The sequence below is a fragment of the Oncorhynchus mykiss genome, chromosome 7 (assembly GCF_013265735.2).
Source record: "Oncorhynchus mykiss isolate Arlee chromosome 7, USDA_OmykA_1.1, whole genome shotgun sequence".
NCBI lineage: Eukaryota > Metazoa > Chordata > Actinopteri > Salmoniformes > Salmonidae > Oncorhynchus > Oncorhynchus mykiss.
This window is the reverse complement of record NC_048571.1, coordinates 57377431-57394712: the sequence shown is the minus strand read 5'-3', so window position 1 is coordinate 57394712 and position 17282 is coordinate 57377431. Positions and strand designations below refer to the sequence as shown.

The following is a 17282-nucleotide window of genomic DNA, read 5'->3' as shown; positions in this document are numbered from 1 at the left end:
CAATCTCTTATGGTCAATCTTCCAATGATATGCCTACAAATACATCACAATGCTGCAGACACCTTGGGGAAAACGTGGAAAAGGTAAGCTGACTCCTAGCTCCTCCACAGCCATATAAGGAGTCATTGCCATGAGGCGGTTTCAAAAAATGCGGCACTTCTTGATTGTATTTTTATCTGGGTTTTTTCTGTAACATCAGTTCTGTGGCACTCACAGACAATATCTTTGCAGTTTTGGAAACGTCAGAGTGTTTTCTTTCCAAAGCTGTCAATTATATGCATAGTCGAGCATATTTTCGTGACAAAATATCTTGTTTAGAACGGGAACGTTTTTCATCCCAAAATTAAAAGTGCGCCCCCTATATTGAAGAAGTTAAGCATGTTCCAGTTTAGGTCGCCTAGCAGCACGAGCTCTGAAGATAGATGGGGACAATCAGTTCATATATGGTATCCAGAGCACAGCTGGGGGCAGAGGGTGGTTTATAGCAGGCGGCGAAGGTGAGAAACTTGTTTTTAGAGAGGTGGATTTTTTAAAGTAGTTCAAATTGTTTTGGTACAGACCTGGATTTTTAAAAGTAGAGGTTCAAATTGTTTGGGTACAGACCTGGATAGTAGCCTGCAGAGTTCTGGCCTATCTTTGCAATAGATTGCAACACCGCCCCCTTTGGCCGTTCTATCTAGTCTGAAAATGTTGTAGTTAGGGATGGAGATTTCTGAATTTTTGGTGGTCTTCCTAAGCCAGGATTCAGACACGGCTAGAACATCCGGGTTGGCAGAGTGTGCTAAAGCAGTGAATAAAACAAACTTAGGGAGGAGGCTTCTAATGTTAACATACATGAAACCAAGGTTATTACGGTTACAGAAGTCATCAAAAGAGAGCGCCTGGGGAATAGGAGTGGAGCTAGGCACTGCAGGTTCTGGATTCACCTCTACATCACCAGAGGAACAGAGGAGGAGTAGGATAAGGGTACGGCTAAAAGCTATGAGAATTGGTCGTCTGGAACGTCCGGAACAGAGAGTAAAAGGAGGTTTCTGGGGGCGATAAAATAGCTTCAAGGTATAATGTACAGTGGAGGTACACCTAGGTATTGAGTGATGATGAGAGAGATATTGTGTCTAGAAACATAATTGAAACCAGGTGATGTCATCGCGTGTGTGTGGTGGAACTGAAAAGGCTGGAAAAGGTATAATGAGCAGGGCTAGAGGCTCTACAGTGAAATAAGCCAATAAACACTAACCAGAACAGCAATGGACAAGGCATATTGACATTAAGGTGAGGCATGCTTAGTCGAGTGATCATAAGGGTCCAGTGAGTAGTGAGGTTGGTTGGGGTAAAGGCGATTCAGACAGCTAGCCGGGCCATCGGTAGCAAGCTAGCATAGGATGGAGGCCTGTTTTTAGCCACCTCGTGCATTTCCGTCGGTAGATTAGTGGTGTTCCGTGTAGTAGAGGGGATCATTCCAATTGGCAAAATAGATATAGTTATAGTGACCCAAGAAAAATTGTCCGATAGACCTATTCAGATAGCACCCGATAAGACAACTAACGATTAGAGGGCCGCAGATGGGCATTCAGGTAACGTCGCGAGGGAGGGGCCAGTTGGATAACTCCCTCGGGCAAATAACGTCGGTAGTCCAGTCATGAAGGCCCGGTGGGGCTCCGCATCGGCAGTAAAACGGGTCCGGACAGGTGATTGTAGCCCAGGAGTGGCTGATGGAACTCTTCAGCTGGCTAGCTCCGGAATAATTGATGTTTGCTCCGGGATCGACGTAAGCCAATAGTCACACCGATAGCAGCTAGCTAGCTGCGAGATCCAGGTGTAAATGTCCAGAGCTTGCGGTTGAAATCCAGGGATATGATGATTGATTTATTCCACCTTTTATTTCTTTCATCACATTTCCAGTGGGTCAGAGATTTACATACACTCAATTATTACTTGGTAGCATTGCCTTTAAATTGTTTCGCTTGGGTCAAATGTTTCGGGTAGCCTTCCACAAGCGTCCCACAATAAGTTGGGTGAATTTTGGCCCATTCCTCCTGACAGAGCTGGTGTAACTGAGTCAGATTTGTAGGCCTCCTTGCTTGAGGTCAGGGCTTTGTGATGGCCACTCCAAAACCTTGACTTTGTTGTCCTTAAGCCATTTTGCCACAACTTTGGAAGTATGCTTGGGGTCATTGTCCAGTTGGAAGACCCATTTGCGACCAAGCTTTAACTCCCTGACTGATTTCTTGAGATGTTGCTTCAATACATCCACATACTTTTCCTTCCTCATGTTGCCATCTATTTTGTGAAGTGTACCAGTCCCTCCTGCAGCAAAGCAACCCCACAACATGATGCTGCCACCCCCATGCTTCACGGTTGGGATGGTGTTCTTTGGCTTGCAAGCCTCCCCCGTTTTCCTTCAAACATAACGATGGTTATTATGGCCAAACAGTTCTATTTTTGTTTCATCAGACCATAGGATATTTCTCTAAAAAGTATGATCTATGTCCCTATGTGCAATTGCAAACCGTAGTCTGGCATATTTATGGCAGTTTTGGAGCAGTAGCTTCTTCCTTGCTAAGCAGCCTTTCAGATTGTGTCGATATAGGACTCGTTTTAATGTGAATATAGATACGCTTGTACCCGTTTCTTCCAGCACCTTCACAAGGTCCTCTGCTGTTGTTCTGGGATTGATTTGCACTTCTCGCACCAAAGTACGTTCATCTCTAGGAGACAGAATGCGTCTTCTTCCTGAGTGGTATGACGGCTGCGTGGTCCCATGGTGTTCATACTTGCGTACTATTGTTTGTACAGATGAACGTGGTACGTTCAGACGTTTGGAAATTGCTCCCAAGGATGAACCAGACTTGTGGAGGTCTACAATCTATTTACCGAGGTCTTGGCTGATTTCTTTTGATTTTCCCATGATGTCAAGCAAAGAGGTACTGAGTCTGAAGGTAGGCCTTGAAATACATCCACAGGTACACCTCCAATTGACTCAAATGATGTCAATTAGCCTATCAGAAGCTTCTAAAGCCATGACACCATTTTCTGGAATTTTCCAAGCTGCTTAAAGGCACAATCAACTTAGTGTATGTAAACTTCTGACCCACTGGAATTGTGAAACAGTGAATTATAAGTGAAATAATCTCTGTAAACAATTGTTAGAAAAATGACTTGTGTCATGCACAAAGTAGATGTCCTAACCGACTTGCCAAAACTATAGGTTTGTTAACTAGAAGATTGGTGGAGTGGTTGAAAAACAAGTTTTAATGACTCCAACCTAAGTGAATGTAAACTTCCGACTTCAACTGTAGCTAAATTGCTACTATATTAGTGCCAAAATTTGACTGTAGGGTGTCAGCAAATATAATTAAAAGTTTACCCTATTCACCTATGGCAAAGATTATTATCAGACACAGATGGAAGGGAAACATATATTTCCAGCATGGAACAAAAGAGGGGGAAGGGTCGTTCACAACTCGCAGTTGTCATGTCAACACATCCGTCAGTGCTGCTGTGAAACGTATCACAAGATACATGCCAAAACGATGTATTAAAAATGGACATCATTGATGCAAGTTCAATGTTGTTTGAGTTGCTTTGAGTATCACCAAATATGCTTGAGATGATTTTACTACAACACTGCATCCAAGTTGCTTGACATAGGTGTTTCAAAGAGCTGTCAGTCAAGGCGAGCTCATGAATATGTGCTCGACACCCACTCAACCGGTCTGTTCAAACTTCCTGGTAGTTAGCCATTGAAAAAAACAAAAAACAAAATTGCATATTATGGGTGGTATTTTAGTTTCTCAAAAGGCTATTTTACCTGGGAATCAGAATGACTGTTCTTGACCTTTAAAGACAAGTCTGTAAATACAAAGGAAGGAAATAAGAGGTAGGAGACTATAACACAGTGTTAAGTACCTCAAAGGACCGTAAAGGTGATCACTCTACAAACTATCGTCACCGTGCCCTTAAGGAAATCACAAATATTATGGACACATTAGAAATAATGGATATTTGGAGACTAAAAACACTTAACACTTAAAACGTTTTAATAGGAGGCAGAATGCAATCGGATCATCATCTAATTGGCATTAACATAGCTCATAGATTTTCCACGTGGACGGGGATATTGGACATTTTATCAAAGTTTACTGGAGGACAACTTATTTTTAACTAGTACAAAATAATTTATAACTGAATTTTTCAGCAATTCACATTGTTTGGGATACCTTTAAATGTACCTTCAGAGGTCATTCAACTCAATATTCATCAATAATAAAAAATAATAAAAAAGCAGTTTCTGGCTAAAGAGACAAGATTAACAAGGGAAATCCATGAACTAATAGTACAAATAAATACAAACAATACTACAGAGATACAAAATAAGTTAGGATACAAAATAAGTTAGAGGAAAAACAAGATATTGAGGAACTTATTCAATAACGATCTAATGTAATATATTACAAAAATAAAGCAAACTGGATGGAATATGGAGAAAAATGCACAAAATTCTTCCTGAAAATAATTTGCAGAAACTCGTTACTGAAGACGGAATCATCTATGATTTTATTTCAAAAGAGGATCCAATTATTTTAGGCAGATATTCTCTTTTCCGCCTCATCCTCTCCCACTGAAGATTATGGTAAGGAATTCTTTCCAAATAATAAAAAAAATGGAAAATTAACAAATGTACAGAAAGATCTGTGCGAAGGCCAGATTACAGATGAATAACTTTGAGGCTATTAAATCCTTTCAGTCTGGAAAAATCCCAGGGCTTGATGGCATACCGGCAGAGGTATATCAAGCCTTATTTGATATTCCAAAAGCTCTATTGTTAGATTGTTTTAACTACTCCTATAGAAATGGTCGTTTGTCAGGTACTCAGCAGGAAGGTCTGATTTCTCTATTATTAAAACAAGACCCAGATGGCAAATATAAAGACCCGGTCTATCTAAAAAAAACTGGAGACCCCTTACACTTCAATGTTGTGATGCAAAAATACTAGCGAAATGCATAGCACTCAGAATTAAAAGGGTTTTACAAAGTTCTGTTCATCCTGATCAGACAGGTTTTTTATATGGATGATACATTGGAGATAAAATACGACAACTACTAGAATAGAACATCATGAAACATCTAAGAAGCCAGGCCTGGTATTTATAGTGGATTTTGAAAAGCATTTGATAAAGTACGACTGGATTTTATAATTGCCTGGATTTTTTTCAATTTCGGTAATTCTCTTATAAAATGGGTAAAAAATAATTTATAGCAACCCCGTGTGTAAATTAGGAAATAACAGCTACTTCTCAGAGATTTTTGAATTGTCAAAAGGAGTTAAACAAGGGTGTCCGCTGTCACCATATATATTCGTTATGGCCATTGAAATGCTAGTTATTAAAATCAGATCCAATAACAACAGAGGATTAGAAATCCAAGACATGGACGAATGCCGATGACTCAACTTTTATATTAAATCCGCAAGCTTACGTAATTGTACAATATTACGTATTGTTAGATCTTTAAAAAAAAAAAATGTTAAATACAACTTTCACATTACCCTGCAGTTTACCTATAAAATGGGCTGATGCTGAAGTAGACATACTTGGTATTCATATCAAAAAAGATATAAATAAGCTCTCCACAATGATTTTCAATAGAAAACATGTAAAAATAGACATGGTCCTGCAACCATGGAGAGGTAAATACCTGTCTATTTATGGAAAAATTGCCCTGATTAACTCCTTAGTCATATCTCAGTTTACTCACTTACTTATGGTTCTTGTTTTTCAAATTATATGAGCAAAAAATATTTAGCTTTATCTGGGACGCTAAACCAGACAAAATAAAACGTACCTATCTATATAATGAATATGAGTTGGGTGGGTTGAGATTATTAAATATAAAAGGACTAAAGCTTTCTCTAAAAGCTTAATTTATTCAAAAGGTTTACTTGAACCCTAAATGGTTCAAGTGGATTACTAATAAAAGCTCATTGATTGTGTAAAAATTGCCTTTGTGCATATTGCCATGTCTCATTTTCAATTAATTGAAAATTATACTTTTTTCAAAGTATCTCTCTTTTTCAAACGAGCATTGCAGGGCTGGCTACAATTTAAATTTCATCCCCCTGAAAAGATAGAACAAATATTACAACAAATATTATGGCTACTCAAATGTGCTGGTTGATAGAATACCTGTATTTATGGGAAAGATGTTTGAAAAGGGTATTTTGTTCTTAAATGATATTGTAAATTGGAATGGTAGAGTTATGTCCTTCATGGAGTTATCAGAATTGTACGGGAAGGTCTGCCCAATCCAAGAGTACAACCAATTGATTACAGCAGTACCCCAAAAATGGAGGAAGCAGGGAACTGGTCTGTCTGCCCATAAAGGATCCAAACTGGCAGAGGAATAAAAACAGCATAAACAGGAAAGTATACCAGTTTCATTTGAGGACCAGGATGTTGACAACTGTGCCATACAGATTACAAAATAGTTCGGAAGACATTTTTTTATGTACCTATTCCACGGTACAGGGTGTATGAGATGATATATAAAACACCACAAGATTCAAGACTTCGTGCTTTTCAGCTAAAAATATTATATAGAATTCCTGCGACCAACAAAATGTTGAATAATTGGGTCATAAAATCATCGAAGCTCTGCAGATTTTGTTGTGAGGATACAGAATCAATAGACCATTTATTTTGGTATTGCCCTCAGGTAGCCTGTTTCTGGTCTCAGGTTCAGGAATGGCTGAAAATGCATAGCATTGATCTAAAATTGACCCTAGAAATAGTACTGTTAGGAGGTCTGGAGAGACTGGGTCAGTCAATTACTAATATACTAATACTCTTAGTAAAAGTATTTATCTTCAACTCGCAATCTGTGGATTCTATTCGATAGATTGAAATTGTACGTTAAACATCACAGAATAGTTGAAAATATGTGTTGTGTAGAAACCCGAAGTGGGTGGCAAGCAGAGATAGATGGGATGGGCTGAGGGAAGCTGAGGGTTGGGATGTGGAATTGTAGTGGGAGTGGAGTTGCTGTGCGAGAGATAGAATGATAAAAGTTTAAAAAAAGAAAAGTCTAAATAAAACGTAATAAAAATGATGTTTGAATGACACTGAGGGGCAGTGTTTTTACAACTAATGCTGGTTTGCCTGAGGCGGATGCCGTGCAGGTGTTTGTACACATGCATATACACACGCTCTCATTCAAATAAACGCATACAAGAACACACACACACACACATACATGTGTCATGACATTTCCCTCTTTGGGTACAGCAAGCACCATCCCCCTCTCCCTGCTCCTTCAACCAGGAGGTCGTAAATTCTTCAAAAAGATTTTCTCCTCATGGACACAGTATAAGAGACAGAGTGAATTTCTTCCACCTCACAGAACTTGAGATCCGAACAAATTTCATATTCCGGAGAAGGTATAAAAGGTTGGTGAAGAATCCAGCTACGAACTGGTCCGTTTGTTACAACTTGGGGAAGCTCATGGGAGACGGTGTGGCCACATTACCATAACGCTGTTTATATAATAGCCTCAGATATGAGGTTTACATCTAATTGTTGTATATGATGAATAAGTGAGTATGATACTGTTTGTAAAATTGTGTAATGTGATTTTGGACTGTTTAATGAAGGAAACTCCAATTCCCTTTTGAGTTGAACTAAATCAGAGGACTGCCCATGAGCCCAGTTAGGGTCAGGCATCCTGGGACAGCAGCCCCTTTTCTGCAATTCCGAATAAAACCCAACTTTGAGAAATTCTCAGTAGACCATGTTTCTATCAATCACGGGAGGACAAAGGTTGCAGACCATTGCTGAATCTTTTAACCATACCACGTGGTTAAACTCTTAGACTATCGATACCGACAGAATAAGTACAAGTCTTTGATATTAATTACTAGTCTGCAACTAGGAATTCGGTATCATTGAACGCGAAGAACGACAACCGCCGAAACATCCATTCTACATGAATGAATATCACTCTGAACTATCCACTATAACCACGACAGAGAGAGAGAGAGACGGACAATTCTACAAAATAAACACATTTTTCAACAGCGATCAAGACGACACACTGAGCGTAAATATATATATTGATTGCAATTGTTCCCGAATGAGTGAGCGTTCATGTGTAAAGGATTAGCATTTCAATTGTTATAATTATTAACTCCCAATTCCCTTTTGTCTAACAAGCCGCCATACCGGTTTAGCCCACTAGGGCACATTTCCCTATCATTTCTTGTAACCATATTTACTTTGTTTATTTGTGTGTGCACTTCTGTGATTGTTTAGTTAGTTTATAAATAAATGATTTAAGACAATTGATGTATGGATGACTCATAATGAAGACTGGGTTCGTGCAGATAACCAACAATTTACGACTATATACAGTATATACAGTACTTTTTTAGTCTTCGAATTAATGAATTATTTACTTTACTTTATCATTCATAAATATTTTGTACAGTTAAGGTATATTTCAAATATTTTGTATTAAAGGCCCAGTGCAGTCAATGTGATTTTCCTATATTTTGTATATACAGTATAAAGTACTGTATATACAAAATATAGGAAAATCACATTGACTGCACTGGGCCTTTAATACAAAATATTTGAAATATACCTTAACTGTACAAAATATTTATGAATGATAAAGTAAAGTAAATAATTCATTAATTCGAAGACTAATTGATCAGATATAAAATATCTGAAAGGTTATACTGGGAAATTATAACTTTGTAATCTGAATATTTTCCTTGGTGCCCCGACTTCCTAGTTAATTACAGTTACATAATTAATGAGTTTAAATCGCGTAATACTAATTACAGAGAATCTTTAATAAAAACTATAAGTCTTCAGTTTTATGATAGTAAAGACACGACACATGTAATAGTGCCAGACATGCACACAAACATATACAGTTGGCAATGCTGTTCTGATTTTAGTTGTCCTTGATGTCCTATGTTTAAAATGTTGTTTTTTTAATAATATTTTTTTGCATTGTTGTTTGCTGCTTTCTTGTGTCTTTATTTTTTCTCTTTAGTTCATTCTCTTGGTTGTTGGTGCATTGGGGGGGGGGGGGGGTTCTTGGGGGTGGGGAAATAATTGTATTTTTTATTTTTCTTCTTTGGGGGGGAACTGTGGGAGGGGTCTCGAATGGTTGAGGGACAGCTATTGGGGAACTGTGGGGGGGATCTTGGAGGGTTCGGGTTCACGTTTATTGGCCTGTTGGGAGATATGTCAACGTGCCCTTGAGCAGGGCATTGACCCTGGATGCTTCTGTGTGTCGCTCTGAATGGGAGTTCGTTGGATGACTGGTATGATGGAGTTGTTGAGCGGCTTCACTGCAAGTATATCGTATGTTTCGGATATTCATTAAAACATTTTTTGGAAATAAAATAAAGAAGGAAATAAAAGAGGGATGGGGAGGAGAGAAGGAGAGGAGGGGTGCAAGAAATTAGGGTGACAAGAACTCTCCCATATGATGGCACCATATGCTCCACAACAATGACATTGTTACTGCTGAAGATTGAACTCGTCTTGGAGCTTTTGTTGCCATTGTGGGGTCCATGAAAAGTCTACATTTAAAACACACATGGCCGAACTGTTTTTCTATATGTCTGGAAAGGAGAGGAGGAAGAGGGGTGTAGGAAAGAGAGAAGGGGGAGAGGGGGGAAGTGGTGTGTTACAGTGGACAAAGGAGATAGGTGAGTCATCACCATGGTGTTCTAAGAGCACTGTTGTGAGTTTACAGCAGCTGTTGTTCCTGCTGGAGGACATGGCTGAGACATTGTGTGTGTGTGTGTGTGTGTGTGTGTGTGTAGCTGAGACATTCTCCAGTCTATAATAGCCACTGAGACCACGGCTCCCTGTAACCCTAAACCTGGAACTGAACCCAGCCACAGCCCTTAGCCTGCCAGTCTGTGTGTGTGTGATGGGTGTTTAGAGGAGGCTACACACTCCTCCATAAAGAGAGACTGACAAGGACAGTGGTCTGAGAGTGTGTGTGTCTTTGGACAATGGCTTACCATCCTGGCAGTGCTCTCTCTCTCTCGCTCCCGCTCTCTTCCGCCCGGCCCATGACTCCGCAGCAGCTGCTGGGCATCATGGATGGCCTGGGTGACCACATCCCCCTCTCCCAGAAATCCTGCAGAGAGAGAGAAGGAGGAGAGAGAGAGGAAAGAAAAGTGAGGAACAAATCGTCAGATGTTCAGATGTGCAGGGCACCGACAAAGTGTTGCAAATGTCAAGACAACAGAGTACACTTATTGTTTCAGAGGGAGAGTGTGGGTGGTGACAGACTCGCTGATAGAGCATAAGTCCTAAAGTTAAAGGGGGAACAAGCTCTCTCTCACACACACACACACACACACACACACACACACACACACACACACACACACACACACACACACACACACACACACACACACACAGTTGACATGCCTGAAGGTAAAGAATGTCATGAGTGGAAGGAGGTATGTAGTAGAGGTCGACCGATTAATCGGAATGGCCGATTCAAGTTTTCATAACAATCGGTAATCCACATTTCTGGACACCGATTGTGGCCGATTACATTGCACTCCACGAGGAGACTGCGTGGCAGGCTGACTACCTGTTATGCGAGTGCAGCAAGAAGTCAAGGTAAGTTGCTAGCTAGCATTAAACTTATCTTATAAAAACAATCATTCTTAACATAATCACTAGTTAACTACACATGGTTGATGATATTACTAGTTTATATAGCTTGTCCTGGGTTGCATATAATCGCTGCGGTGCCTGTTAATTTCTCATCGAATTACAGCCTACTTCGACAAACGGTTGACGATTTAACAAGCGCATTTGCGAAAAAAAGCACTGTTGTTGCACCAATGTGTACCTAACCATAAACATCAATGCCTTTCTTTAAAATCAATACACAAGTATATATTTTTAAACCTGCATATTTAGTTAATATTGCCTGCTAACATGAATTTCTTTTAACTAGGGAAATTGTGTCACTTCTCTTGCGTTCCGTGCAAGCAGTCAGGTTATTTGCAGCAGTTTGGGCAGCCTGGCTTGTTGTGACCTGTGTGAAGACAATTTCTTCCTAACAAAGAACATAATTAATTTGCCAGAATTGTACATAATTATGACATAACATTGAAGGTTGTGCAATGTAACAGCAATATTTCGACTTATGGATGCCACCTGTTAGATAAATACGGAACGGTTCCGTATTTCACTGAAAGAATAAACGTTTTTTTTCACGAAATGATAGTTTCCGGATTTGACCATATTAATGACCTAAGGCTCGTATTTCAGTGTGTTATTATGTTATAATTAAGTCTATGATTTGATATTTGATAGAGCAGTCTGACTGGTGGTAGGCAGCAGCAGGCTCGTAAGTATTCATTCAAACAGCACTTTCCTGCATTTGCCAGCAGCTCTTCGCTGTGCTTCAAGCATTGAGCTGTTTATGACTTCAAGCCTATCAACTCCCGAGATTAGGCTGGTGTAACCAATGTGAAATGGCTAGCTAGTTAGCGGGTTGTGCGCTAACAGCTTTTCAACTGGTGACGTCACTCGCTCTGAGACCTTGAAGTAGTTGTTCCCCTTGCGCTGCAAGGGCTGCAGCTTTTGTGGAGTGATGGGTAACGATGCTTCGAGGGTGGCTGTTGTCGATGTGTCCCTGGTTCAAGCCCAGGTAGGGGCGAGGAGAGGGAAGGAAGCTATACTGTTACACTGGCAATACTATAGTGCCTATAAGAACATCCAATAGTCAAAGATATATGAAATACAAATGGTTTAGACAGAAATAGTCCTATAATTTCTATAATAACTACAACCTAAAACCTCTTACCTGGGAATATTGAAGTCTCATGTTAAAAGGAACCACCAGCTTTCATATGTTCTCATGTTCTGAGCAAGGAACTTAAACGTTAGCTGTTTTACATGGCACATATTGCACTTTTACTTTCTTCTACAACACTTTGTTTTTGCATTATTTAAACCATTTAACAGGTTTCATTATTTATTTGAGGCTAAATTGATTTTATTGATGTATTATATTAAGTTCAAATAAAAGTGTTAATTCAGTATTGTTGTAATTGTCATTATTACAAATAAATCGTCCGATTAATTTGTATCGACTTTTTTTGGTCCTCCAATAATCGTTATCTATTTTGAAAAATCGTTATCGGTCGACCTCTAGTATGTAGGTGTTGTGTGTGTGTGTAGTATAAATGTGTGTGTGCAGACAGACCCAGGTTAAGTGCAGGTCGTGAGGGGCTGTCTCTATGGTTGTCTCTGGGTCTGTACCCCCCCTGCAGTGTCAACGTGCCCAGCTCAAAGGACTGCGGGCTGGGGATGTTCCCAATGTCCATCCCCTTGGGCTTGGAGGTCAAGTTCAGAGGCTGGCTGGCTTCCTAAGGGGAAAAGATACAAGAGACTAGACCATCAGGGGTGTGTCAGCACAACACAGAAACACAATACACTACACTGCTTATATTTATACGCTGAGTAAATATTTAAAAAACACACAACGTACAGTTCTCATCCATGTCAATATAATAAACACACACACACACACACCGAGGTATGAGGTGGGTGTGTATGTGTTAGGGTTATGCATGACAGATATGTCATCTCACACCTCTGTAGTGTTTCTTTAATCTAACATTTCTGTTGCCTGTTCTTTCTCTTTGTCCTGATTATTTTGTTTAGTTATTTATGTGATGCTCTTTTCCACTTGAGAACCAACTGTGCAGAAAGAGCATGCATTGCGCACACAATTGTGAATGGGGTGTAGTGTACCAGAAACATCCATTGTTAATTTGGAGTGCATTGTTTTGACAGTGTTTTCAAAGAGATCTAGCCTGTATCTGTAGTCCTAAGAGAGCTAGCTTCTTAAGCATAAATCATAGTCCACGGAAGCTGAGGCATATTAGTTCGGCCACAGGGCCAAACATGCACCTCCCCACAATTTCCAACCAACCCGTCTCCCGGTACAAGTCCTCTATTCATTTGAATGTGATGACAGTTGGAGAAATTGTTTGAGCTGAGTTGAGAATTCGAAAAGTATGAAAGCCAACGGTCCAATATTCTAGAACACTGCTGTGTGTACACGTTTTGGACTACAGTATGATGAACCCTTTAGGCCCATACATAGTTCAGGCTTCAGCCACTAACATGACATTTGCACAAAAATACAAGTAAATCTATGCTAAAATAATGCTTGCACCTGTGCAATATTTGCAGCTGTTATTTTCAGGAGGTGAATAAAATACAGAAAAGAAAAGACATGGAACTGTCTTTATAGAAACATTAACATAATTTGCTTCCCTTTTATATTTTATTCCCTTGGCAAACGAACAGGTGCAAAGCTTGAATCTGGACATAGGTGCTACTGTAAAGTATAGTGTATAGTATAGTGTATAGTATAGCCAGTCCCACTGCATTTTTTCATTGTTCCCCTCTAATCAGGGACTGATTTAGACCTGGGACACCAGGTGTACGCAATTCATTATCAGGTACTTTGTAGGGTAAGAGTCAAATAACCCTGGTATAGTGTATAGTATAGTAAATTATAAACTGGGTGGTTCGAGCCCTGAATGCTCATTGGCTGTGGTATATCACGCCGTATACCACGGGTATGACAAAACATTTATTTTTACTGCTAATTACATTGGTAACCTTTTTATAATAGCAAAATCCACAATGGAATGGTTCAAGTTTGTTTGAAAGAGACAGAAACTCATCGCTGTATATGCGTTTCATGATAATTGAGCTCAGTCAGAACTTGTGGCTAGCATTTCATGAAAGCGGTGAGTGATGGCGAGTCAGTGGCTTGAACGACAGCGCTGCGTCATGCATGTTGCGGAGTAATCTTCAAGAAAACTGAAGAAATAAGATCCGGTAAACCTCGAAGCACACGGGCATATCCCTCTCACACTCGCGAAGCCGAACTGAACAGAGACCGCTGTTAAGCAGAGAGCACACTGAACAGAGAGCGCAGGTGTATTTGGCCAAATCAATTCCAGTAATTCATTAAATAATTAACAATTTACGCAGACACGTCGCGACCCACCATTAACAGGTCCGCGACCCAAAGACCCATACTTTAAGAAAGGCTGGTGTACAGTATAGTATACAATGTAGTGAAATGTGTACAGTTTATAGTGTAATGTGTACAGGAAACAGTTTAGTGTAATGTGTACAGTGTCATGTAATATGCACAGTATAGTATGTAACAGTATAACTTTAGACCGTTCCCTCGCCCATACCCGGGCGCGAACCAGGTACCCTCTGCACACAACAACAGTCACCCACGAAGCATCGTTACCCATCGCTCCACAAAAGCCACGGCCCTTGCAGAGCAAGGGGAACTACTACTTCAAGGTCTCAGAGCAAGTGACGTCACCGATTGAAACGCTATTTAGCGCGCACCGCTAACTAAGCTAGCCGTTTCACATCCGTTACACTCACCCCCCTTTTGACCTCCTCCTTTTCCGCAGCAACCAGTGATCCGGGTCAACAGCATCAATGTAACAGTATAACTTTAGACCGTCCCCTCGCCCATACCCTGGCGCGAACCAGGGACCCTCTGCACACATCAACAACTGACACCCACGAAGCATCGTTACCCATCGCTCCACAAAAGCCGCGGGGAACTACTACTTCAAGGTCTCAGACCAAGTGACGTCACCAATTGAAACGCTATTTAGCGCGCACCGCTAACTAAGCTAGCCGTTTCACATCCGTTACAGTATACAGTGTAGTGTAATGTATACAGTGTAGTATAATGTGTACAGTATAGTATGTAGTGTAATGTGTACAGTATAGTGATAATAATATTTAACAGACGCTTTTATCCAAAGTGACTCACAGTCATGTGTGCATTCATTTTACATATGAGTGGTCCCGGGAATCGAACCCACTACCCTGGCGTTACAAGCGCCATGCTCTACCAACTGAGTTACAAAGGACCAGTATGTAATATAGTATAATAAGGGTATACTATAGTATAGGTATATGTCCAGTATAATATGGATGAAAATCACTACCTGTCGGAAGGTACCACTGGGCCTTTTCATAGGGGCGGAGTGAAGGTTCTGCAGTAGATGCATGGGATAGTCCACTGTTAAAGAAAACAGGGGGAGATGAAAGCTTCACAATCACTGTCAGAAGGGAACAAAATCAATAACATCCAAACATCATTTAGAAAACATTATCTGTACTACCATCATGCTGACTGCACAACACATTGAAGGGCAAGAACAGGGAAAAGGGGGTTTGACTGAGAAGGTTACTGACCACAATACCATATGAAATGGACGTCTGGTCGTTGCTCAAACAATTTACACAGTACATAGCAACAAGACAAACAAAACAGAGGGGGGGGGGATTGACATTTACAATACATTAAAAGTCCACAGCGATCACTTAATGTCAGCTCGTTAATTTGATTTCATAGTGTATGAGAGGGTTGAGTGTTTATGATGAACCACTGAGTAATCTAAACAAAGTCACATCCCACCAATGGGCCCCAACCAACCCTCCTTTTTGGAAAGCACTGCATTGGGGACGTGGGCTGTGGAATTCTAGGTAAAAATACATATCTGCTTCAGTCTAGCCTGGGGGACTGCATTCGGTCTTCAACGAGGTCCGGAGGACCACACTGAAAATTGGTTATATTTCCTCAATGTTAAAATTTGCACACACAAAAAAATAAATTCTGATGCTCCCTAGCTTTACAGTCAAGATACTGTATTAATGTAGGTCCATTATAATTTCTACACAGTTTCAAATTGGTTTTAGACATTTTAAAGCATATTGAGTTAGTCCCCTCCCAAAAAGTAAATAAAGACACATAATATATATATATACACACACACACAGTGCCTTACACATTTTGTTATGTTACAAAGTGGTATTAAAATTGATTGAATTGTCATTTTTTGTCAACAATCTACACAAAATACTCTAATGTCCAAGTGGAAGAAAAATAATATAATTTTTAAAAGAATTAATGAAAACCCTAAAACTAATATCTTAATTTGATAAGTATTCACCCCAGAGTAATTACATTATAAAAACACCTTCGGCAGCATTTACAGCTTTGAATCTTTGTAGGTTGTGCAATATTTAATACAAGGAGGCTCCCGAGTGGCTCGCCGATCTAAGGCGCTGCGTCTCAGTGCTAAGAGGCATCACTACACACCCTGGTTGGATCCTGGGCTGTATCACAACCGGCCGTGACCGGGAGTCCCATAGGGTGGTGCACAATTGGCCCAGCGTCGTACGGGTTAGGGGAGGGTTTAGCCGGGGTAGGCCATCATTGTAAATAAGAATTTGTTCTTAACTGACTTGCCAAGTTAATTTTTTATTTAACTTTTTTTATTTTTTATTCTTAAGTTGGTTGTTGATCATTGCTAAACAGATATTTAAGTCTTGCAAAATATTTTCAAGCAGATTTAAGTCAAAACTGTAACTAGGCCATTTAGGAACATTCAATGTTGTCTTGCTAATCAACTCTAATGTAGATCTGTGTTTTAGGTTATTGTCCTGCTGAAAGGTGAATTTGTCTCCCAGTGTCTGTTGGAAAGCAGACTGGACCAGGTTTTCCATTAGGACTTTGCCTGTGCTTAGCTCCATTTTGTTTATTTTTATCCTGAAAAACTCCCCAGTCCTTGCTGATGACAAGCATATCCATAACATGATGCAGACACCACCGTGCTTGAAAATATGAAGAGTGGTACTCATGTTTTTTCATGTTTTTTTCTTCTTCAGTATAACCTTAGTGCCTTGTTGCAAACAGGATGCATGTTTTCTGTACAGGCTATCTTTTTGCACTCTGTCATTTAGGTTAGTATTGTGGAGTAACTACAATGTTGTTGATCCATCCTCAGTTTTCTCCAATCACTTCCATTAAACTCTAACATCTAAAGTGTAATTAATAACTTCACCATGCTCAAAGGAATATTCAGTGGTCTGCTTCTTTTTTTATGAGGCATTGGAAAATCTCCCTGGTCTTTGTGGTTGAATCTGTGTTTGAAATGCACTGCTCGACTGAGGGACCTTACAGATAATTGTATGTGTGGGGTACAGAGCTGAGGTAGTCATTCAAAAACCATGTTAAACACTACTATTGCACACAGAGTGAGTCCATCCAAGCTTGCCACAACAAAGGGGTTCAATACTTATTGACTCAAGACATGTCAGCTTTTCGTGCAATTTTTTTTTTTAAATAAAAAATGTGAAAACATAATTCCACTTTGACATTATGGG

The 17282-nt window shown here is 39.9% G+C and overlaps 1 protein-coding gene across 6 annotated transcripts in view; it reads right to left on the bottom strand.

Moving 5' to 3' along the window:
• The window catches only part of LOC100135783 (rtSox23), a 68656-nt gene that overhangs the window by 10541 nt on the left and 40833 nt on the right, over positions 1-17282 (bottom strand). For all 6 annotated transcript variants that reach the window (XM_036981840.1, XM_036981839.1, XM_036981841.1 and 3 more), the window contains 3 exon segments: positions 15059-15132; positions 12259-12421; positions 10043-10161 (listed from right to left, as the gene is read on the bottom strand). In XM_036981840.1, coding sequence (XP_036837735.1) covers positions 10043-10161; positions 12259-12421; positions 15059-15132 — 356 coding nt within the window.